At 47.0% G+C, this 24,575-nt stretch overlaps 1 protein-coding gene across 6 annotated transcripts in view; it reads right to left on the bottom strand.

The window, feature by feature from the left end:
• Positions 1–24,575, bottom strand: part of LOC141085423 (cell adhesion molecule CEACAM8-like) — a 188,500-nt gene that overhangs the window by 88,183 nt on the left and 75,742 nt on the right. For all 6 annotated transcript variants that reach the window (XM_073570783.1, XM_073570781.1, XM_073570780.1 and 3 more), the window contains one exon: positions 23,312–23,671. In XM_073570783.1, coding sequence (XP_073426884.1) covers positions 23,312–23,654 — 343 coding nt within the window. In that variant the 5' untranslated portion in view covers positions 23,655–23,671. The remainder of the gene's footprint in view (positions 1–23,311; positions 23,672–24,575) is intronic.

Here is a 24,575-nt window from a genome sequence, read left to right on the forward strand (position 1 = left end):
ATCTTTAGGAGGAAATATGCAGATCAGTTAAATTATTAGAATATTAGGATATATAATGAAATATTATCTATACAAACATATATTTCTATATTTCTATAGTAATTATTATTTCTTGATTTAGTTAATTGTGGATAAGTGCAATCGCACAACAAAATAGAAAATAGTTTAGGAAGAAAATCTATTCTTTCCTTATCAGCTTTAGCTCTTTTAAACAGGCACCAGCACAGAGCCTGGTATTCACCAGCTGCATCTGGGAATAGTGGACCTTCCTTCTCTGTCCAAGTGTGTTAATCTTAAACTACATTTAAATTAATTTTTCCAAAGGATAATTTTATGATATTCAAATTAATTTTGATGGTTATAAGCAAGTATAAATTCACATAATTTATACATTAATTATTTTTAATTTTGGTTTTGATAAATGAATTATTTCATGAAACAATATTTTTTGGTATTAAGGGGGAAATATGTTTTTGATCCTGACTACATAATCACATTTGATTAATACCTCTTCTTCACACATTTTAATAGGAAAAAAAATATTAATAAGGTACAATGGTATAAGTATTGGGTATAATAACAAGTATTATAAAGAGTCATTTCTTTACACTAAGAGGAATTACATGCAAAGTTGCATAATTTGAATATTTTGGTAACACAAGTTTATGACAATTATGAAATAATCCAGATCATGGAAATATTAAGGGTATATGTTACTGAAGACATAACTACTCTGCATCAACATAAAGGCCTTATTCTTATTTTTATTTTTATTCTTATTTTTCATTATTTTTAATTCTTTCACCAATATTTAGTAAAGTAATATCTACTGAGAATATTGCTTCATTAAATATAGCAATGATATGGTTCTATTACTAAGAAAATGTTTCACTTCTGAGTTATATGCAACAATTCTTTTATTCATTCATTCGCTCACTCATATATTCTTATTTTGGTTCATGGCTATACATTCCTACATATTATTAGTATAATAAATATATTCCTTATTAATAAAGATGAAAACACTGGTTACATAAAACACAGTGACACCTATGGGTTGAAAAAGGTAATTACACCTATGACATAAAAATGTTCTATCACATGAAAAAAATGGATAATAATGTATTATCACTTATTATTGGTTTATTATTTCAAATATTGAAATCCATATACAGTACAAATTCTGATAATAATTATATGGATATTACTGATTGCTATGGTACGCTGAGATATTATGAGATAGGGAAATTACTAGATTTGGTATAGAATAGGGAATGAAGACTTCAAGCAAGATACTGAAATTATGTTAATAAAGACTGTTCACATTTCTAAACTTCATTGATTTTTATCAGTTGCAAGAAGAAGAATGCCGCGATCCAGAAATCCCAGAAGGTAACAAAGCTATGATTACTGAGTAATAGACTGTGTTAATTACAAATGCAGTATCCACCACTGACAGTCACAAGTGCAGTATCCACCACCGACAGTCACAATTAAAGTGTCTAACCTGACAACCAGAGGACGATGATCCTATGATGCTGAGATGAATGGTGTTATCACGTTCTTATCAAGTTCCAGAGGTTTTCAATCACCTGTAAAGCTTCGATGTAAAGCTGGTGAACAATAAGGTAATTGTCAGGAAGCTACAACCCTGACATATGTCCTGTGCATTAGGACAAGGACTGGTTATGGTGCTATGTTTAGCAAGGAAGAGTCATTTTAACCCTTGCTTTGCTGACCAAAGACGTCACACCTGTTCAAAGACCAGTACCGATGGAGGATTCCAGAATATCCAAGGCGAGCCAATGTAAGCCCAGGTTTTTAAAGATGACACTGCACAGATATTAAAGCTGCATTTCATCTATAGACTTTGTTTCTTATCAACATTTGAATTTATGGACTTTGATTTGATACACCACACAATTCCTACAACATCTATATGCTATAAGAAAACTGTATTTTTAAAAGAACCAAGAAGAAGACAGAAGACATCAAAATGAAGACCAGATGACATCAGATGATGATGACTGGACCTGAGATGCTTCAATTTAGACTTAGGGAAGTATAATTATACATATTTTATATGAATATTGTTCACGGCTTACCATAACATGAATTCACATCAATTATGTCATTGAGTACTTATAACGGTAATCTAATATTATTATTATTATTATTATTATTATTATTGATATTAAATTATTTTGTCAAAGAAGAAGAAAAGAAGAAAAAAAATCGTTATATTTGAGGGTTCCAATTAATGTCTGTCTCCCTCAAAAGGGGGAATTGTTAAATATTAATAATCCGTTAATTTCTTATAAGACCCAGTTCTGTAGAATGCTTTAGCTTACATGACATAGGCTATTTTTAAGCTTGGCTCATGGTAGAAAGACAGCTCCATATATGTAGAGACCACGTGCTTTAGGAGACGTATATAATTCATGGCTAACTGTAGAGGTCGCTCTCTTCTTCCCTCACCATCATGAGAGACAGACGCAAGATGACATGACATAACAGCTGGTATATTACTTGACGGCGATGTGAGAAGCCGAACTGAGACACAGCAGCCATTTGCTATTCAGGATCTCGGAGAGAAGAAGAATACATGTTGCTTTTGCCATGTGGGATCTCAGAGCATGATCTAATGGACAATATCTCTTTCACTTATTTTTATTCACCTGTTTTTCTGTAATAACCTTTCTTTGATGGAAGAAACCAAATAAACCACTATATTTTTATCTGGTAACTAGTCCTGAGTATTTTACAGGATATGCATTATTTTACACAGGGGCGGTCACGGACCGCCCCTGACACGTTAACCCCTTGCACACCGCGATCAAACATGATCCCGTTGTACCGGGGGTTAAAGGGAAGCATCGGCAGGGAGGGGGCTCCCTCTGTGCTTCCCTGAGCCCCCCACGGCAGCGCAATGTGCAGCGCTGCTGCGGGGGGCTCCTTTCCTGCAGGCCCCCGAATCCAAGATGGCGACGGGGGCCTTCGGGAGCCTGCAGGAAGCTGGCTTCCTCAGTGCCTGCAAAGCGCAGGCATGAGGAAGCCTTCTGCACTGCCTGTGACAGATCGCTGATCTGTCACAGTGATCTGTGATGTGACAGATCAGCGATCTGTCACAGGACAGTGATGTCCCACCTGGGACTATGTAATAAAGTTAAAAAAAAAGTAAAAAAAAAAAAGTGTTAAAATAATTTTCAAAAAAAAGAAAATCGCCAAATAAATTAGAAAAAAAAAAAAAATATTCCCCCAATAAATCCATTTTTTGGAAATAAAAAAAAAAAAAAAATAATAAAAGTACACATATTAGGTATCGCCGAGTCTGTAACGACCCGCCCTATAAAACTGTCCCATTAGTTAACCCCTTTAGCGAACCCCTTAAAAAATAAAAAAGAAGCAAAAAATGATTTATTATCATACCGCCAAACAAAAAGTGTAATAACGCGCGATCAAAAAGACGCATATAAATATCCATGGTACCGCTGAAAACGTCATCTTGTCCCGCAAAAAACGAGCCACCATACAGCATCATCAGCGAAAAAATATAAAAGTTATAGCTCGCAGAATAAAGCGATGCAAAAATAATTATTTTTTTATATAAAATAGTTTTCATTGCATAAAACCGACAAAACATAAAAAAAGACCTAAATTAGGTATCGCTGTAACCGTACTGAACCGAAGAATAAAACCGCTTTATCAATTTTATCGCACGCGGAGCGGTGTAAACGCACCCCCCCAAAAGAAATTCATGAAACGCTGGTTTTTGTTCATTCTGCGTCCCAAAAATCGGAATAAAAAGCGATCAAAAAATGTCACGTGCCCGAAAATGGTACCATTAAAAACGTCAACTCGTCCCGCAAAAAATAAGACCTCACATGACTCGGTGGGTCAAAATACAGAAAAATTATACCTCTCAATATGTGGTGATGCAAAAGCTATTTTTACAATAAAAAGCGTCTTTTAGCGTGCGACAGCTGCCAAACATAAAAACCGCCATAAATAGTAAATCAAACCCCCCGTTATCACCCCCTTAGTTAGGGAAAAATAATAAAATAAAAAAAATGTATTTATTTCCATTTTCCCATTAGGGTTAGGGTTAGGGCTAGGGTTAGGTCCAGAGCTAGGGTTAGGGCTAGGGGTGTGTTGGGGTTTGGGTTGGAGTTAGAATTGGGGGTTTCCACTGTTTGGGCACATCAGGGGCTCTCCAAATGCAACATGGCGTCTGATCTCAATTCCAGCCAATTCTGAGTTGAAAAAGTCAAATGGTGCTCCTTTCCTTCCAAGCTCTGCCATGCGCCCAAACAGTGTTTTACCCCCACATGTAGGGTATCAGCCTACTCAGGACAAATTGCAAAACAATTTTTGGGGTCCAATTTCTCCTGTTACCCTTAGGAAAATAAAAAATTGGGGGCAAAAATATCATTTTTGTGGAAAAAAATGATTTTTTCTATTTTCACGTCCGAGCGTTATAAACTTCTCTGAAGCACTTGGGGGTTCAAAGTGCTCACCACACATCTAGATAAGTTCCTTGGGGGTCTAGTTTCCAAAATGGTGTCATTTGTGGGGGGTTTCCACTGTTTTGGTACATCAGGGGTTTTCAAATCGCGACATGATGTCCGATCACAATTCCAGCCAAAAACGTCAAATGGCGCTGCTTCCCTTCCGAGCTCTGCCATGCGCCCAAATAGTGGTTTACCCCCACATGTGGGGTATCAGCATACTCAGGACAAATTGCACAATAACTTTTAACTTTTTAATTGTACCGCTGTACGTTATAAACTTCTGTAAAGTCCTTGTGGGTTCAAAGTTCTCACCACATATCTAGATAAGTTCCTTGGGGGGTCTAGTTTCCAAAATGGGGTCACTTGTGGGGGGTTTCCACTGTTTAGGTACATCAGGGACTCTCCAAACGTGACATGGCGTCCGATCTGAATTCCAGCCAATTTTGCATTGAAAAAGTCAAACGGCGCTCCTTCCATTCTGAGCCATGTGCCGAAACAGTCGTTCCCCCCCCACATATCAGGTATCAGCGTACTCAGGACAAATTGCACAATAACTTTTGCAGTCCAATTTCTCCTGTTACCCTTGGTAAAATAAAAAAAATTGAACCTGAAATTTTTTTTTGTGAAAAAAAGTTAGATGTTCATTTTTTTTTTTTAAACATTCAAAAAAATTCCTGTGACGCACCTAAAGGGTTAATAAACTTCTTGAATGTGGTTTTGAGCACCTTAAGGTGTGCAGTTTTTAGAATGGTGTCACTTTTGGGTATTTTCTATCATATAGAACCCTCAAAGTGGCTTCAAATGTGATGTGGTCCGTAAAAATAAAATGGTGTTGTAAAAATGAGAAATCGCTGGTCAACTTTTAACCCTTATAACTTCCTAACAAAAAAAAATTTTGGTTCCAAAATTGTGCTGATGTAAAGTAAACATGTGGGAAATGTTACTTATCAAGTTTTTTGTGTGCCGTGTCTCTGTGATTTAAGGGCATAAAAATTCAAAGTTGGAAAATTGCGACATTTTCAAAATTTTCGCCAAATTTCCGTTTTCTCACAAATAAACGCAAGTTATTTGAATGAAATTTTACCACTATCATGAAGTACAATATGTCACGAGAAAACAAAGTCAGAATCACCAGGATCCATGGAAGCGTTCCAGAGTTCTGACCTCATAAAGGTACAGTGGTCAGAATTGTAAAAATTGGCCCGGTCATGAACGTGCAAACCACCCTTGGGGGTGAAAGGGTTAAGGGGTTGTCAGGAGGCAAGGCGATTTTCATACAAAATGTCTGGAAATCCAATCATCTAACCACATTTCTATTGTGCTTCATTTAAAAATTCCTTCCACTCTAAGTTCTGGGTTTTGTTTTTTTACCTCTAAAAAAGAAAAAAAAAATTGGGATCTCATCAGGAGGCTGGTTTTGCAGTTACTGCTCCAGCTGCTGTTGCTACTCTGAAGAAGCGCTGCCAGTGATGTCCATTTCAGGGCCTGGGCTAGTCCCTGCTTTACTGTTTGTTGATTTTGACGCACACTCCAAGTGTTATATTCTTTAGAATATTCACTGACATTGCTCTCCATCGCCGTGTCTAAAAGAGAAGCAACGAACCAACAAGAGAGCACACTGTCAGTACACATTGAAAAAGGAGCATGGTGGCTCAGTGGTTAGCACTGCAGTCTTGCAGCGCTGGAGTCCTGTGTTCAAATCCCACCAAAAACAACATCTGCAAGGAATTTGTATGTTCTCACCCGTGTTTGCGTGGGGTTTCCTCCCACATTCCAAAGGTATACTGATAGGGAATTTAGTTTGTGGGACGGCGATGATAATGTGTGCAAACTGTAAAGCGCTGCGGAATATGTTAGCGCTAAACAAAAATAAAAAGATTATCATTAACCCCTTTCTGACAGTGAATGGGTTCCCAGGCAGCACACGGGGAACCAGGCAAAACATAGGGGCCCCAGGAACCGCTCAGGGCCCTAGGCAGCACATGGGGCCCCAGGCAGAGCACAGGGGCCCCTAGCAGCACACAGGAGTCCCAGGCAGCACACACGGGGCCCCCCCATGTACACAGAGCCCCAGGCAGCACACGGGAGCCCCTGGCAGCGCACAGTACTCAGTGTGCTGCCTGTGGCCCCCGTGAGCTCTGTCCGGGGCCCCCGTGCGCTCTGCCTGTGTTTGCGTTTTTCCAAGGGCCTCCTCCCTTCAGGCCCCAGATGGCCGCAGGGTCCATCCAGGTCCTGGGAGGTGGCTTTTCAGTGCCTTCTGAGAGCAGGCGCCAAGAAGCCTCCTGCACTGCCAGTCAGATCGCTGAACTCTCGTGGAAATTACCGTGAGAATTACGAATTCCATTCCGCGGGAAAATCGCATTTTAAATTCCTGCGATTTTCCCGCGGAAAAACTAGCATTTTGCAAGCGTTATTAGCATGCAAAATTGCTAGCATTTTCTAAGCGATCTGTAGCATCGCTTGGAAAACTGATTGACAGGTTGGTCACACTCGTCAACTTTTTACTATTGAGGCTGCCTATGCGGCATCAATAGTAAAAGATAGGATGTAAAAAATAATAAAATACAGTGGGGAAAAAAGTATTTAGTCAGTCAGCAATAGTGCAAGTTCCACCACTTAAAAAGATGAGAGGCGTCTGTAATTTACATCATAGGTAGACCTCAACTATGGGAGACAAACTGAGAAAAAAAAATCCAGAAAATCACATTGTCTGTTTTTTTTTCATTTTATTTGCATATTATGGTGGAAAATAAGTATTTGGTCAGAAACAAGCAATCAAGATTTCTGGCTCTCACAGACCTGTAACTTCTTCTTTAAGAGTCTCCTCTTTCCTCCACTCATTACCTGTAGTAATGGCACCTGTTTAAACTTGTTATCAGTATAAAAAGACACCTGTGCACACCCTCAAACAGTCTGACTCCAAACTCCACTATGGTGAAGACCAAAGAGCTGTCAAAGGACACCAGAAACAAAATTGTAGCCCTGCACCAGGCTGGGAAGACTGAATCTGCAATAGCCAACCAGCTTGGAGTGAAGAAATCAACTGTGGGAGCAATAATTAGAAAATGGAAGACATACAAGACCATTGATAATCTCCCTTGATCTGGTGCTCCACGCAAAATCCCACCCTGTGGGGTCAGAATGATCACAAGAACGGTGAGCAAAAATCCCAGAACCACGCGGGGGGACCTAGTGAATGAACTGCAGAGAGCTGGGACCAATGTAACAAGGCCTACCATAAGTAACACACTACGCCACCATGGACTCAGATCCTGCAGTGCCAGACGTGTCCCACTGCTTAAGCCTGTACATGTCCGGGCCCGTCTGAAGTTTGCTAGAGAGCATTTGGATGATCCAGAGGAGTTTTGGGAGAATGTCCTATGGTCTGATGAAACCAAACTGGAACTGTTTGGTAGAAACACAACTTGTTGTGTTTGGAGGAAAAAGAATACTGAGTTGCATCCATCAAACACCATACCTACTGTAAAGCATGGTGGTGGAAACATCATGCTTTGGGGCTGTTTCTCTGCAAAGGGGCCAGGACGACTGATCCGGGTACATGAAAGAATGAATGGGGCCATGTATCGTGAGATTTTGAGTGCAAACCTCCTTCCATCAGCAAGGGCATTGAAGATGAAACGTGGCTGGGTCTTTCAACATGACAATGATCCAAAGCACACCGCCAGAGCAACGAAGGAGTGGCTTCGTAAGAAGCATTTCAAGGTCCTGGAGTGGCCTAGCCAATCTCCAGATCTCAACCCTATAGAAAACCTTTGGAGGGAGTTGAAAGTCCGTGTTGCCAAGCGAAAAGCCAAAAACATCACTGCTCTAGAGGAGATCTGCATGGAGGAATGGGCCAACATACCAACAACAGTGTGTGGCAACCTTGTGAAGACTTACAGAAAATGTTTGACCTCTGTCATTGCCAACAAAGGATATATCACAAAGTATTGAGATGAAATTTTGTTTCTGACCAAATACTTATTTTCCACCATAATATGCAAATAAAATGAAAAAAAAACAGACAATGTGATTTTCTGGATTTTTTTTTCTCAGTTTGTCTCCCATAGTTGAGGTCTACCTATGATGTAAATTACAGACGCCTCTCATCTTTTTAAGTGGTGGAACTTGCACTATTGCTGACTGACTAAATACTTTTTTTCCCCACTGTATGTGTGTGTGTTTTTTTTTTTTACATTCAACACATTAGCCGGATGATAGGACTACTACTGTCCCATCACTGGCTAATGTGTCAATCACAGTCACTGTAGCAGGCATAGCCCCATCGGACAATACCTGCATACACACACACACACACACACAGCCCGCGGACCCCCGTAGACTCACGCACAGCCCCGCAGACCCTTCACCGCACAGCACGCAGACCTCCGGACAGCCCAGTAGACCCCCCGCACAGCCCCGGCAGACCCCCACACAGCCCGATGACCCCCACAAGACCCCATACAGCCACGCAAGACCCCTCACAGCCCCGCAAGATCCCCCACAGCCCCGCAAGATCCCCGGACAGCCCAGCAGACCCCTGCACAGCCCCGGAAGACCCCCGCACAGCCCCGTAGACCCCCCAGCACAGCCCCGCAGACCCCCACACAGCCTCACCAGACCCCCGGACAGCCCGATGACCACCGCACAGCCCCGAAAGACCCCCGGACAGCCTGATGACCCCCACAAGACCCCCCACAGCCCAAGCAGACCCCCGCACACACATAGCCTGCCCACATCATGGAACGCCTTCCATGATGTCACTTCCCATTTGCTGCGATTTTGATTTACAAAACCACAGCAAATGCGCTGGAAAGAAGCAAACATTTTTCATATTTGCGGCTTTCAAGCTTTCCAATGCAGGTCTATGGCGGCGGTATTACATATTTTACCGCAATGCAATTCCGCTGCGGAAAAATACACAGCATGGGTACAGTAATTGCAGAATGTAATTAAAATAAAAAAAACGCTAACAAAATGCATCCCATTTAAGTGTTTCCACAGCGGCAAAAATGCTGCGGAAACGCTTAACACAATGTGGGCACACAGCCTTAGGGTTAGGGCTGGAGTTAGAATTGGGGGGGTTTCCACTGTTTAGGCACATCAGGGGCTCTCCAAATGCGACATGACGTCTGATTCCAGCCAATTGTGCGCTGAAAAAGTTGAACGGTGCTCCTTCCCTTCCAAGCTCTGCCATGCGCCCAAACAGTGGTTTACCCCCACATATGGGGTATCAGCCTACTCAGGACAAATTGCAAAACAATCTTTGGGGTCCAATTTCTCCTGTTACCCTTGGGAAAATAAAAATTTAGGGACTAAAATATGTTTTATTTTAACGCCCGGGCGATATAAACTTCTGTGAAGCACTTGGGAGTTCAAAGTGCTCACCTGGGGGGTCTAGTTTCCAAAATGGAGTCACTTGTGGGGGGGTTTCCACTGTTTAGGCACATCAGGGGCTCTCCAAAGGTGACATGACATCAAAGTCTGCATTCCAAAATCTCACTACTTCCCTTCCGAGCCCTGACGTGTGCCCATACAGTAGTTTTCTCCCACATATAGGGTATCAGCGTACTCAGGACAAATTGGATGACAACTTTTTGGGTCCAATTTCCCTTGTTACCCTGGGGAAAAAAAAAAAACTTGGGGTAGTCCCAAGGTCATGTTTGTGGAAAAAATATGATTTTTTCTGTTTTCACGCCTGGGTGTTATAATCTTCTGTGAAGCACTTGGGGGTTCAAAGTGCTCACCACACATCTAGATAAGTTCCATGAGGGGTCTAGTTTCCAAAATGGGGTCACTTGTGGGGGGTTTCCACTGTTCAGGCACATCAGGGGCTCTCCAAACGCGACATGGCGTCCGATCTCAATTCCAGCCAATTTTGCGTTGAAAAAGTCAAACGGCGCTCCTTTCGAGCTCCGCCATGCGCCCAAACAGTGGTTTACCCCCAAATATGGGGTATCAGCGTGCTTAGGACAAATTGCACAATAACTTTGGGGGTCCAATTTCTCTTGTTACCCTTGGTATAATAGAAAAATTGGACCGGAAGTAATTTTTTTGTGAAAAAAGTTGTGTTCATTTTTTTAAACATTCCAAAAATTCTTGTGAAGCACCTGAAGGGTTAATAAACTTCTTGAATGTGGTTTTGAATGCCTTGAGGGGTGCAGGTTTTAGAATGGTGTCACTTTTGGGTGTTTTCTATTATCTAGACCCCTCACAGTGACTTCAAATGTGATGTGGTCCCTAAAAAAAAAAAAAAAAAAATGATGTTGTAAAAATGAGAAAATCACTGGTCAACTTTTAACCTTTATAACTTCCTGACAAAAAAAAAAAAAATTTGGTTCCAAAATTGTACTGATGTAAAGTAAACGTGGGAAATATTACTTATTAAGTTTTTTTGTGTGCCATAGTTCTGTGATTTAAGGGCATGAAAATTCAAAGTTGGAAAATTGCAAAATTTTCAAAATTTTTGCCAAATTTCCATTTTTTTTCACAAATAAACGCAATTTATATCAAAAAATTTTTTACCACTAACATGAAGTACAATATGTCACAAGAAAAGAATGTCAGATTCACTAGGATCCATGGAAGCATTCCAGAGTTATTACCTGATAAAGGGACAGTGGTCAGAATTGTAAAAATTGGCCCGCTCATTAACGTGCAGACCACCCTTGAGGTTAAAAAGGAGAGAATACAGCAGGCAGGGAGAAAAGAAAACAGACCAGTCCCTGAAAACAATGTGACTGATCTGAAATGGAATGTCACCAGTGACTAACCGTTAAAGAGATCACCAACCAAATTAGGCTTTAACCAAATCAGTGGCTGCAGCTCATTACAATAGGATACAGAGCACCACTATCCTTCTGGCAGCTATCGATCTCAGACATTGTCTCTGGTTGTTCAGACTGGATTCCCGTAACAGCAGGAGTAGACATGAAAAGCTGTGACTGATTTCACAAGGGTAGACCTCCATTTAAGGGTGCTTTCACATTGTGCTCAGGCACACGTTCAGGGTTCATATCCCATCGCCCCGCAAAACGGGATTTGAGATTTGGAGGTATACACAGACAGGGCCATAAACTGTAATGGTGACAGCAAAGTTTACATCCATCATTTTCAGATGTGTATGCATACAATAGGTGAACCCCCAGACATAGAAGACTGCACCTTGGTGTCAGTCTTCAGTAGGTGTACACGCCCCCGAAAAAAAAGCTGCACGGCAAAGTGCAAGTTCACTCTGCCAGCACCATTACAGTCTACGGCCACGTTGGAGAATACGTACAAATCCCGTTTTGGGTTGGAGGGGGTGGTTCAGACGTAAACCCTGATGGGGTCATTGAACATGTGCCTGAACACAATGTGAAAGCACCCCAATGAAGGTGTTAGCACATACTCCTAAATAATGGGTTAGCATTACAGTAGATCTTCTGCACTCTCCTCCTCAGCTTCAACTCTAGCTCTTCTAACTTTGGAAAAATAGTCCCTTATACAAAACTGACCCTGTACCAATCACTAGCCATTCTCTTCACAACATGGTGCCTGGGACTAATTTTCTCCATGGCTATATACTGTACTTAAATTCATTGCCTGGAGATATACAGTAGGTTATCAATGGACACAGAAAAACGTGGCATTATGACAGCCAAGAGGCAGTGCAACAAAACTAACATGGCATATACCTACTACATGCTGACCCCATCTACATGCTGATTATTCACACCTACAATGCATTGCAACAAGGTGTGGTGCCCCTGAGGGTTCAGTCACCACAGAGGTACTGTACCTCCTCCTGAGGTGTAGTATTCCGCTCCCAAGGTAAGGTGGTAACACCTGTCCAGACTCCAACACCTACATCCCGCACAGATACCTTAGAACAGCAGAGCACCCTTTATGGCAGCTGCTTTGGTTCATAAAGGGTGCTGGGTGGTGGGTGGAGCTTAGAAACACTAGGAGGGGAAAGCTGACAGGAAGTTGGGGCAGAATCCCCTGAGAGAGGGAAGAAGGCAGAAGTTCCCCGCAGGCGGGAGCGGAGAGGAGAACTCTCAACTGTGATAATCCCCAGCGGAGGGATAGAGAACGTGTTTGCAGCAGCCTCCAGTAAGCTGGAGCTGTTAGCAAGGGAAGAGAAGGAAGAAGAATCAGTTGTTCAGAAGGAAGATAGTTAAGCACCAAACGTGAGGAGGAGAGAGACTGGGGATGAGGGCTGGTGTGAAGCCCTTCCCCAAGTTCATTGCGCCAAGGCCGGGCACCGGTATCCGAGGCCGTTTGTGATACTAATAATCCTGCAGCAGAAACCGGTGGAATAGAAGTTGTGACCACTTTATTCCCACCAAAGACTCAAAGTCACAGTGGCAACGTTGTGTGATCCGGGACGCGAGTGTATGGAGTCCCCAAAGCAGGCTACAGCCGCCTGTCATGCAAGTGGAGTTTAAGTAACATCAAGAAGGAGGCACTTGAGTAATTCAGAACTGCAAGTACTTCAGATTAGCGCTAGAAAGGAGACGTTCAGAAAAGGCACATTTGGAAGGGAGTGCTAGAAGGGTTAATCCATCTGCCTGGGTGTTGGCTGAGCCCCTGACCTGGAGACTGCAGCATTGAAGCTGGAACCTGTCTGTGCCAGAAACGTGAGTAAAAGAATTGGAACTGTATTCAGCTGTGTCATTGCCTTTCTCCTGCGCCAACTCACTCAGCACTGCTACATCTCTGTGCCTAACACTACACCATCTACCTCAACACCTATTACTGCTGCCCTGGGACTACATCTCTACCTGTGGAGAGCTATTACATCTTTGCTGCCTTATACCATCTGTCCCAGAGGATCTGCACCGTAGCGTCGGCTTAACACCTTCATTGCCGAATACCACAGGTGGCGTCACGAACCACTACCTATAAACTCTATTCATCTCCATTCCACCCATTTTTCATTGGACTCCCAGGGCCACGGACTGGGTCACCGCCACCGTGACATGTCCCTCTGAAGACACTAAGACACTGGCCCGATACCGAGTATCCCACAGCCCTGGGGGCGATCCAATTTTGGCGTCACGAAAAGTATACAAAGCCCGGTGCCACCAGATCCTGGGTGCCGAAGATTTGATTGATTTGTGAAATGCTAAACCTGAAATGTGCAAAGGAATTGATTTATTGAATTGTGACTTTGATTGTAAAGATGGCCACCATGGCGGTGAAGTAAGGTGTGCCTTCGTGGGCGGCACCCAAGAAAGAACGCGAAATGACATGTACAGGCAGGGGAAGTTCTTCTATGCTACTGCGTCATGGCGACCCAGAGAGGGGGTCCGGTATGGCGGCAAAGGAAAAAGACACCGCCCCTCGGGGGCGGAGAGAAGCTCCACGGCGGGAAAAGGAGCGGAAGAGAAGATGAAGCCACAGTACTAGGAGGCCATGATCGTGAGCAGCAGGAGGCCTGTGGAGCGCAGCGGAGAAGAGTCAGCATCTCCCGACTCCGGAGAATCATGCTCTGGATGCTCACCACTTTCCAACCTGTCGCAGCTGGAGGAGGAAATCGCAGAGCTGCACAGGAGGATCCAGGACAAGCAGGCTCTGCTGGAGCAGTGATGCCAGGCCGCCCAGGAGGAGTCCGCCATATTGGTACCCTCACCACCGGTACTGACAGTCACCACACAGGTACCCTCACCACCGGTACCTACCAGCACTTCCCCGGTATCATCGTCACTGGTACCCGTTGTCGCGCCAGTGTCTCCATCACCGGAGGCTGAAGAGGAAGTCCGCGACCCTGGAGGAGCAAGTATGTCTGATGCCCCTGGGACATGGGAGGCCCTGGTGGGTCCCATCGGAATGCCACTGACCACCGAAGTCTGGTCAGCTCGTCCTAGATGTAGCCTGGGACTGGAAGATAGCACCCAAGGGGGGGTATCTTAGAACCTGCTCCTATACCAATGCAGGTGTCCAATGCGTGCAACAGGCCGGCGTCCCTCAGGGAAAGGGTAGAAGAGCTGTGTCATCAATTCCAGGGCGCTAAGCTGACTGCAGTGGAAAAGTGGAAGATGTCGTTGCGGAAAGGGGTGACGTTAGCAGAGACGCGTCCCATCCGACCACCCCTGATTTTGGTGGAGGAGAAGGCTGATAATGAGATGACACCACTGGCAGTTCAAAGCAAACCCCAAAGTGTGTGATCAAGCTACCCAAAACTTGGTGGAAGAACCTGAGCAATTGATGGGTATAACCATGTATCACGGATTTCCTTCCAGAAATTCGCCGACCTCGCAAACTACCATGCAAGCGATCAAGCCCAGACGCTTAGCCATGTTAATCAGGAGGACTGAACTGCTTCTCCAGTGAGTTTCTTCATCCGTATATAGTTACCCAGGAGGGTTTGCCATAATGTTTCTTACCAAAGTGAACAGTATACTTTAACCTATTGTAAATAAGTTTAACCTCAGGTGGGTTTTTGGCAAATGTTCCTTTTATATAAACTGTGGAGATCATGAACAGTGAGTGATCCGGACACTCCATTTGTACAAAGTTAGCGCCTATTAAGGTGCTCCCTCTTGGTTTTACATAAGTCTTTAGAAAAATAAGGATCCATCATTTCACAAAATCACAGACCTGAACAAAAACCCCATTGGGTGTGGCCGAAGACAGGGTCTAAGCAGGAAGACCACTATGTCCTGCAGCCTACCCAGGACCACCATTGGAGGTTTTGAGCGGGTGCTCTACACAGAACATGGACACTTGAAGATACCCCGGCTGGGGCAATATATGCCATTCATAATTGATAAATACTGCTTATCTTTGTAATCAATAAAAGTGTTATTTGTAAATATTATGCCATGTATAGGAAATATACAGTATATTGACTAGCTGTTTCCAGCCAGCTAACGCTCGGCATGCTCATTGCTAATTAACGCTGCTGGTGATTAAACTAAAGTAAATAATGACAACAATCAATAGTGCTTACACAGGTGGTAAATTAAATTAAAATGAAGTTAATAATAATATTCATTAAAAATCTGAATAATACTAATGATACATTTTATTCACAGTGTAAAATCAAAAACAAACTGGATTCAGTAAGGGTGGTTTCACATTAGCGTTTCAGGGCGGAGCGACGGCCTGCGCACAGCTGCCGCTAAGCCCCGCCCACTCCGGTAGCTCCACCTACCGGCGCATGATGCTGCATCCGTCCGGGACGCAGGCCGTGTGCAGTATGCGTTTGGCGGCACATGCGTCCTTTTGACGGTGCGCCGAGCGCAATCAAATTGCAACAGGTTGCGTTTGGCGCTGGTCGGCGCACCGTCAAAAGGACACATGCTCAAACGCATACTGCGCATGGCCTGCATCCCCAGTGATAAAGATAGGGGACGCAAGATGCATGCAGCATCATGCGTCGGTAGGCGGAGCTACCGGAGGAGGCGCGGCAGGGGGGGCGGGACTTAGCGGTGGCCGTGCGCAGGCCATCGCTGCACCCTGAAACGCTAATGTGAAACCACCCTAAGATGTGCATTTTTTATTCATTCCAGCATCTAAACAAATTTCATAACGAAACATAAATTAAGTTAAAATTTCTATGTATAACACAATTAAATGTACGTTTACCTTGGCTGAAGTGGTTGAATTACATAGAAAGGAAGTGCTGCGTATGGTAATGTGTGGGGATGGAGCCTCGTGTGGTAATGTGGGGGGGGCGGGATTATGTGTGGTGATGTGGTGGGGGCGGGATTATGTGTGGTGATGTGGTGGGGGGGCGGGATTATGTCTGGTGATGTGGTGGGGGGGCGGGATTACATGTGGTGGGGGCGGGATTATGTGTGGTGATGTGGTAGGGGGGCAGGATTACGTGTGGTGATGTGGTGGGGGGCGATTACATGTGGTGATGTGGTGGGGGGCGGGATTACATGTGGTGATGTGGTGGGGGCGGGATTACGTGTGGTGATGTGGTGGGGGGCAGCATTACGTGTGGTGATGTGGTGGGAGGGCAATTACATGTAGTGATGTGGTGGGGTGCAGGATTACATGTGGTGATGTGGTAGGGGGGCGGGATTGTGTGTGGTGATGTGGTATGGGGGCGGGATTACGTGTGGTGATGTGGAGGGGGGGCGATTACATGTGGTAATGTGGTGGGGGGCCGGGATTACGTATGGTAATGTGGTAGGGGGGCGGGATTACATGTGGTAATGTGGGGGGCCGGGATTACGTATGGTAATGTGGTGGGGGGGGATTACATGTGGTAATGTGGTGGGGGGGCGGGATTACGTGTGGTGATGTGGTGGGGGGGCGGGATTGTGTGTGGTGATGTGGTGGGGGGCGGGATTGTGTGTGGTAATGTGGTGGGGGGCGAGATTGTGTGTGGTGATGTGGTGGGGGGCAGCATTACGTGTAGTGATGTGGTGGGGGGCGGGATTACGTGTGGTGATGTGGTAATGTGTGGGGACGGAGCCTCGTGTGGTGTGGGGGGACGGAGGGGGTGGGATTATGTGTGGTAATTATGTGTGGTGATGTGGTGGGATTATGTGTGGTGATGTGGTATGGGGGCAGGATTACGTGTGGTGATGTGGTTGGGGAGGGATTACGTGTGGTGATGTGGTGGGGGGCGATTACATGTGATAATGTGGTGGGGGGCCGGGATTACGTATGGTAATGTGGTGGGGGGCGGGATTACATGTGGTAATGTGGTGGGGGGCCGGGATTACGTATGGTAATGTGGTGAGGGGGATTACATGTAATGTGGTGGGGGGCCGGGATTACATGTGGTAATGTGGTGTGTGGGCAGGATTACGTGTGGTGATGTGGTGGGGGGGTGGGATTGTGTGTGGTAATGTGGTGGGGGGTGAGATTGCGTGTGGTGATGTGGTGGGGGCCAGCATTACGTGTAGTGATGTGGTGGGGGCGGGATTACGTGTGGTGATGTGGTAATGTGTGGAGACGGAGCCTCGTGTGGTGTGGAGGGACGGAGCCTCGTGTAGTAATGTTGAGGGGTGGGATAATGTGTGGTAATTTATTATGTGTGGTGATGTGGTGGGGGGCGGGAATACGTGTGGTGATGTGGTGGGGGGCGGGATTACGTGTGGTGATGTGGTGGGGGGAGGGATTACGTGTGGTGATGTGGTGGGGGGCGGGATTGTGTGTGGTAGTGGTGGGGGGCGGGATTGTGTGGTAATGTGGTGGGGGGGGCGAGATTGTGTGTGGTGATGTGGTGGGGGGGCAGCATTACGTGTGGTGATGTGGTGGGGGGCGGGATTACGTGTGGTGATGTGGTAATTTGTGGAGACGGAGCCTCGTGTGGTGTGGGGGGACGGAGCCTCGTGTGGTAATGTTGGGGGGCGGGATTATGTGTGGTAATTTATTATGTGTGGTGGTGTGGTGGGGGGCGGGATTACGTGTGGTGATGTGGTGGGGGGGCGGGATTATGTGTGGTGATGTGGTGGGGGGGAGGGATTACGTGTGGTGATGTGGTGGGGGGGAGGGATTACGTGTGGTAATGTGGTGGGGGGCGGGATTACCTGTGGTAATGTGGTGGGGGGCGGGATTACGTGTGGTGATGTGGTGGGGGGGCGGGATTACGTGTGGTGATGTGGTGGGTGGGCGGGATTACGTGTGGTGATGTGGTGGGGGGGCGGGATTACGTGTGGTGATGTGGTGAGGGAGCGGGATTACGTGTGGTGATGTGGTGAGGGAGCGGGATTGTGTGTGGTAATGTGGTGAGGGAGCGGGATTGTGTGTGGTAATGTGGTGGGGGGCGGGATTGTGTGTGGTAATGTGGTGGGGGGCGGGATTGTGTGTGGTAATGTGGTGGGGGGCGGGATTGTGTGTGGTAATGTGGTGGGGGGCGGGATTGTGTGTGGTAGTGGTGGGGGTGGGTTTGTGTGTGGTAGTGGTGGGGGTGGGATTGTGTGTGGTAATGTGGTGAGGAGCGGGATTGTGTGTGGTAATGTGGTGAGGAGCGGGATTGTGTGTGGTAATGTGGTGAGGGGCGGGATTGTGTGTGGTAATGGGGTGGGGGGCGGGATTACATGTGGTGATGTGGTGGGGGGGCGATTACATGTGGTGATGTGGTGGGGGGCAGGATTACGTGTGGTGATGTGGTGGGGGGGCGATTACATGTAGTGATGTGGTGGGGGGGCGGGATTACATGTGGTGAGGGGCAGGATTACATGTGGTGATGTGGTAGGGGGGCGGGATTGTGTGTGGTGATGTGGTATGGGGGCGGGATTACGTGTGGTGATGTGGTTGGGGGGCGGGATTACGTGTGGTGATGTGGTGGGGGGCGGGATTACATGTGGTAATGTGGTGGGGGGCCGGGATTACGTATGGTAATGTGGTGGGGGGGCGGGATTACATGTGGTAATGTGGGGGGCCGGGATTACGTATGGTAATGTGGTGGGGGGATTACATGTGGTAATGTGGTGGGGGGCCGGGATTACGTATGGTAATGTGGTGGGGGGGCGGGATTACATGTGGTGATGTGGTGGGGGGGCGGGATTGTGTGTGGTAGTGGTGGGGGCGGGATTGTGTGTGGTAATGTGGTGGGGGGCGAGATTGTGTGTGGTGATGTGGTGGGGGGCAGCATTACGTGTAGTGATGTGGTGGGGGGCGGGATTACGTGTGGTGATGTGGTAATGTGTGGGGACGGAGCCTCGTGTGGTGTGGGGGGACGGAGGGGGTGGGATTATGTGTGGTAATTATGTGTGGTGATGTGGTGGGATTATGTGTGGTGATGTGGTATGGGGGCGGGATTACATGTGGTGATGTGGTATGGGGGAGGGATTACGTGTGGTGATGTGGTGGGGGGGCGATTACATGTGGTAATGTGGTGGGGGGCCGGGATTACATATGGTAATGTGGTGGGGGGGCGGGATTACATGTGGTAATGTGGTGGGGGGCCGGGATTACGTATGGTAATGTGGTGAGGGGGATTACATGTGGTAATGTGGTGGGGGGCCGGGATTACATGTGGTAATGTGGTGTGTGGGCGGGATTACGTGTGGTGATGTGGTGGGGGGGCGGGATTGTGTGTGGTAATGTGGTGGGGGGCGAGATTGTGTGTGGTGATGTGGTGGGGGGCAGCATTACGTGTAGTGATGTGGTGGGGGCGGGATTACGTGTGGTGATGTGGTAATGTGTGGAGACGGAGCCTCGTGTGGTGTGGGGGGACGGAGCCTCGTGTAGTAATGTTGAGGGGCGGGATTATGTGTGGTAATTTATTATGTGTGGTGATGTGGTGGGGGGCGGGATTACGTGTGGTGATGTGGTAGGGGGCGGGATTACGTGTGGTGATGTGGTGGGGGGAGGGATTACGTGTGGTGATGTGGTAGGGGGGCGGGATTACGTGTGGTGATGTGGTAGGGGGGCAGGATTATGTGTGGTGATGTGGTTGGGGGACAGGATTACGTGTGGTGATATGGTGGGGGGGAGATTACATGTGGTAATGTGGTGGGGGGCCGGGATTACGTATGGTAATGTGGTGGGGGGGCGGGATTACGTGTGGTAATGTGGTGTGTGGGCGGGATTACGTGTGGTAATGTGGTGTGTGGGCGGGATTACATGTGGTGATGTGGTGGGGGGGCGGGATTGTGTGTGGTAGTGGTGGGGGGCGGGATTGTGTGGTAATGTGGTGGGGGGGCGAGATTGTGTGTGGTGATGTGGTGGGGGGGCAGCATTACGTGTGGTGATGTGGTGGGGGGCGGGATTACGTGTGGTGATGTGGTAATTTGTGGGGACAGAGCCTCGTGTGGTGTGGGGGGACGGAGCCTCGTGTGGTAATGTTGGGGGGCGGGATTATGTGTGGTAATTTATTATGTGTGGTGGTGTGGTGGGGGGCGGGATTACGTGTGGTGATGTGGTGGGGGGCGGGATTATGTGTGGTGATGTGGTGGGGGGGAGGGATTACGTGTGGTAATGTGGTGGGGGGAGGGATTACATGTGGTAATGTGGTGGGGGACAGGATTACGTGTGGTGATGTGGTGGGGGGGGCGGGATTACGTGTGGTGATGTGGTGGGGGGGCGGGATTATGTGTGGTGATGTGGTGAGGGACGGGATTATGTGTGGTGATGTGGTGGGGGGGCGGGATTGTGTGTGGTAATGTGTTGAGGGGCGGGATTGTGTGTGGTGATGTGGTGGGGGGCAGGATTGTGTGTGGTAATGTGGTGAGGGGCGGGATTGTGTGTGGTAATGTGGTGGGGGGCGGGATTGTGTGTGGTAATGTGGTGGGGGGCGGGATTGTGTGTGGTAATGTGGTGGGGGGCGGGATTGTGTGTGGTAATGTGGTGGGGGCGGGATTGTGTGTGGTAGTGGTGGGGGTGGGATTGTGTGTGGTAATGTGGTGGGGGCGGGATTGTGTGTGGTAATGTGGTGGGGGTGGGATTGTGTGTGGTAATGTGGTGAGGGGCGGGATTGTGTGTGGTAATGTGGTGAGGGGCGGGATTGTGTGTGGTAATGGGGTGGGGGGCGGGATTATGTGTGGTAATGGGGTGGAGCTACTGTGCAGGGGGCAGGATTAGCGAGTAATCACGATGCCTCATTATATATATATATATATATATGTGACCATAGGATTTTTGCACTTTTGATAGATAAATATAGATAAATGTGTATAGATAGTTAAGTACAGCAGTGGCGAACCTAGGCTGGCGGTTGTCACTCAGAACTTTTAGAGAAAAGAAAATAGGAATGTTTTAATATATTTGAAAAGTATATAGAATTGTAAGGATAGGATTTATGAGTTGTGTAGGTAATAAGGAAGCATATTGTTACAGGGACAAGACAATGTAAAGATCTGGTGGCGAACCTGATAGATGGAAGCAGTTGCCCCAGCAGCACTTTATGATAATGTGATAGTCGGATAGCACTTAGAATATAATATGATATAGTATAAGATAGCACTTAGGCCATAGTATGTTATTATTATGTTCAGTAACATTCAAGCCTTAGCCCTCTCCTTAAGAGAAGTATTTTACATTAATTTAAAATCCAAAATTTTGTATTTTCCAGTAACATCTTTGTTCTCATTTGTTTACAGCCCACGGACATGCTGCGGTTAACGGGGGGGGGGGGGGGGGAGAGAGTATGTGGCGCCCCTGAGGGTTCAGTCGCCACAGAGGTACTGTACCTCCTCCTGAGGTGTAGTATTCCGCTCCCAAGGTAAGGTGGTAACACCTGTCCAGACTCCAACACCTACATCCCGCACAGATACCTTAGAACAGCAGAGCACCCTTTATGGCAGCTGCTTTGGTTCATGAACGTTGATGGGTGGTGGGTGGAGCTTAGAGACACTAGAAGGGAAAGCTGACAGGAAGTTGGGGCAGAATCCCCTGAGAGAGGGAAGAAGGCAGAAGTTCCCCGCAGGCGGGAACGGAGAACTCTCGACTGTGATGATCCCCGGCGGAGGGATAGAGAACGTGTTTGCAGCAGCCTCCTGTAAGCTGGAGCTGTTAGCAAGGGAAGAGAAGGAAGAAGAATCAATTGTTCAGAAGGAAGATCGATAAGCACCGAACGTGAGGAGAGAGACTGGGGACGAGGGCTGGTGTGAAGCCCTTCCCTACGTTCATTGCGCCAAGGCCGGGCGCTGGTATCTGAGGCCATTTGTGGTACTAATGATCCTGCAGCAGAAACCGGTGGAATAGTAGTTGTGACCGCTTTATTCCCAGACTCGAAGACACAGTGGCAACGTTGTGTGAGCCGGGACGCGAGTGTATGGAGTCCCTGAAGCAGGTTATAGCCAGCTGTCATACAAGTGGAGTTTAAGTAACATCAAGAAGAAGGCACTTGAGTGTAATTCAGAACTGCAAGTACTTCAGATTAGCGCTAGAAAGGCAACGTTCAGAAAAGGCACATTTAGAAGGGAGTGCTGGATGGGTTAATCCATCTGCCTGGGAGTTGGCTAAGCCCATTACCTGGAGACTGCAGCATTGAAGCGGGCACCTGTCTGCGCCAGAAACGAGAGTAAAAGATTTGGAACTGCATTCAGCTGTCATTCCCTTTCTCCTGCGCCAACCCACTCAGCACTGCTACATCTCTGTGCCTAACACTGCACCATCTACCTCAACACCTATTACTGCTGCCCTGGGACTACAGCTCTGCCTGTGGAGAGCTATTACATCTTTGCTGTCTTATACCATCTGTCCCAGAGGATCTGCACCGCAGCGTCGGCTTAACACCTTCATTGCCGAATACCACAGGTGGCGTCACAAACTACTACCTATAAACTCTATTCATCTTCATTCCACCCATTTTACATTGGACTCCCGGGGCCACGGACCGTGTCACCGCCACCGTGACACGTCCCTCTGAAGACACCGGCCCGGTAACGAGTATCCCACAGCCTTGGGGGCGATCCAAAGGCCCCTTGCCATCACAACAAGGCGTGGTCCGTACTGGTATCAGTCTTTGGATGGGAAGAATTAACAGTTCTATTCCCGGAGAGTAAACAGAGGTCTTTAAAATAGTGTGGAATTGAGACATAAATTAGAGGTTAAAGCACGTGAGGTGACAAGTCTGTGTGCTAAAGTGTAGCAATAAGGCTTGATCTACATGACGATCTTTGGCCAAGACACTGATCCTGCAACCATAGATCGCTGAGTGTCGCATCTATAGCTCAGCATAAGGTGACACGTGTCACAAAAAGTTAGTCACACGTGCTTGTCACGGCCGCGGTACTTGTGTTGTGGCTAAAGTCACCTAAGACATTAATGAAGATTACACTAGAAAAATACATCCTAAACTGGCAAGAATTTTTGGATGGAAAATGGGGCACGTGTTACCTAGAACAGTAGTTTGGAACTAAGTGAAAGTTATTCTATTCTGACAAATAGTACTCAGTACTCACCATAGATGGTCAGGGTCACACTTATGTCCTTTGCTGGTGTCACCGTCTGTACAGCCACTATATAATTCCCCCCATCTGTGACACGGAGATCTTTGATGTGTAATGATCCATTATTGAAAGCCGAGATCCGATCATTGTACAGAAGTCCAGGAACTAATGTGGGAAGATTATTACCAGGAACATATGCCAGGATCTGATACTGAGTACTTTTACCTGGTCCTTTATACCAGGAGACAAGCTCCAGTTTCTCAGTAATCCCAGTAACACTCAAGGTGACAGATCCATTAATAGCCGGATATTGAGGGATCAGCTGGATACTGATCTGTCCACTGGTCACATCCATCGTGAGGACGAGGAGACCTAAAAAAGAAACACAGAATCCACTTGTAATAACGTGCAGATGCTGAGTATGTCACCACGGAACAGACGGACCAACAGTTAAAGGGAGGGTTATTTACACGGATAAACATTGCAAAAATAACAGTGCGAGTATTGGTAAAGTGGAAACAGGTTATAAAACAGGCAAACAGAATAGATGGTATTAAACAATATGTCCTGGAATGAATTTAACAGTCTGAAGAGGACTTGCTTGTAGGGTCAACCTTCTCCCACGTAAGCACCAAACAACAGCACTTGTCATCTCCAGTCTTTGTGATCCTTGAATAATCCCCAGCCGGGGTCTCAGGGGTTACTGCGGGAGCCAGAGGGGAAACGAGACAAACAGGGTTCCCCCTGCTCCGAGTCCTTCGCTCCAACACTACAGTTAAGTCTCTCCACAGGAATCAGGGGCTCTGCACTAACACTGCGATCACGGGGGCTTCGCGCAGGGGTCTCCGTCTCTGCACGGGTCACTCTCTCTGCATGAGCTGCTGTCTCTGCATGGGCTACAGTCCCTGCATGGGGCACGGTCTCATCACGGGCGGCTGTCTCTGCGCAGGGCACAGTCTCTGCACGGGGGTCAGGACACACCTCAACTGTCTCTGAAAACTCCAGCTTCATGTAGTCATGGGCTACGGTCTCTCTGTGCGGTCCCCTGGCCTTTGCCTTCCGAATGGGTGCTCTCTCTCCTCCGATCTGCGTCTTGTCCTGACCGCTGCCCAGGCTGCTCTGAGGTCTGCGTGCCCACTTTTCCTGCTCTCTGCCCAGCTGCCTTCCTGTGCAGCACCCAGGGTCGGACTGGCCCACCGGAGAACCGGAGGATTCTCCGGTGGGCCCTGCCATTCTGTGGGCCCTGGCACCTGCTGGCATATAGGGCCAGCAGTTG

The sequence above is a fragment of the Dendrobates tinctorius genome, unplaced genomic scaffold (genome assembly GCF_039654945.1).
Source record: "Dendrobates tinctorius isolate UK_male_01 unplaced genomic scaffold, ASM3965494v1 ptg000028l, whole genome shotgun sequence".
Taxonomy (NCBI): Eukaryota; Metazoa; Chordata; class Amphibia; order Anura; family Dendrobatidae; genus Dendrobates; species Dendrobates tinctorius.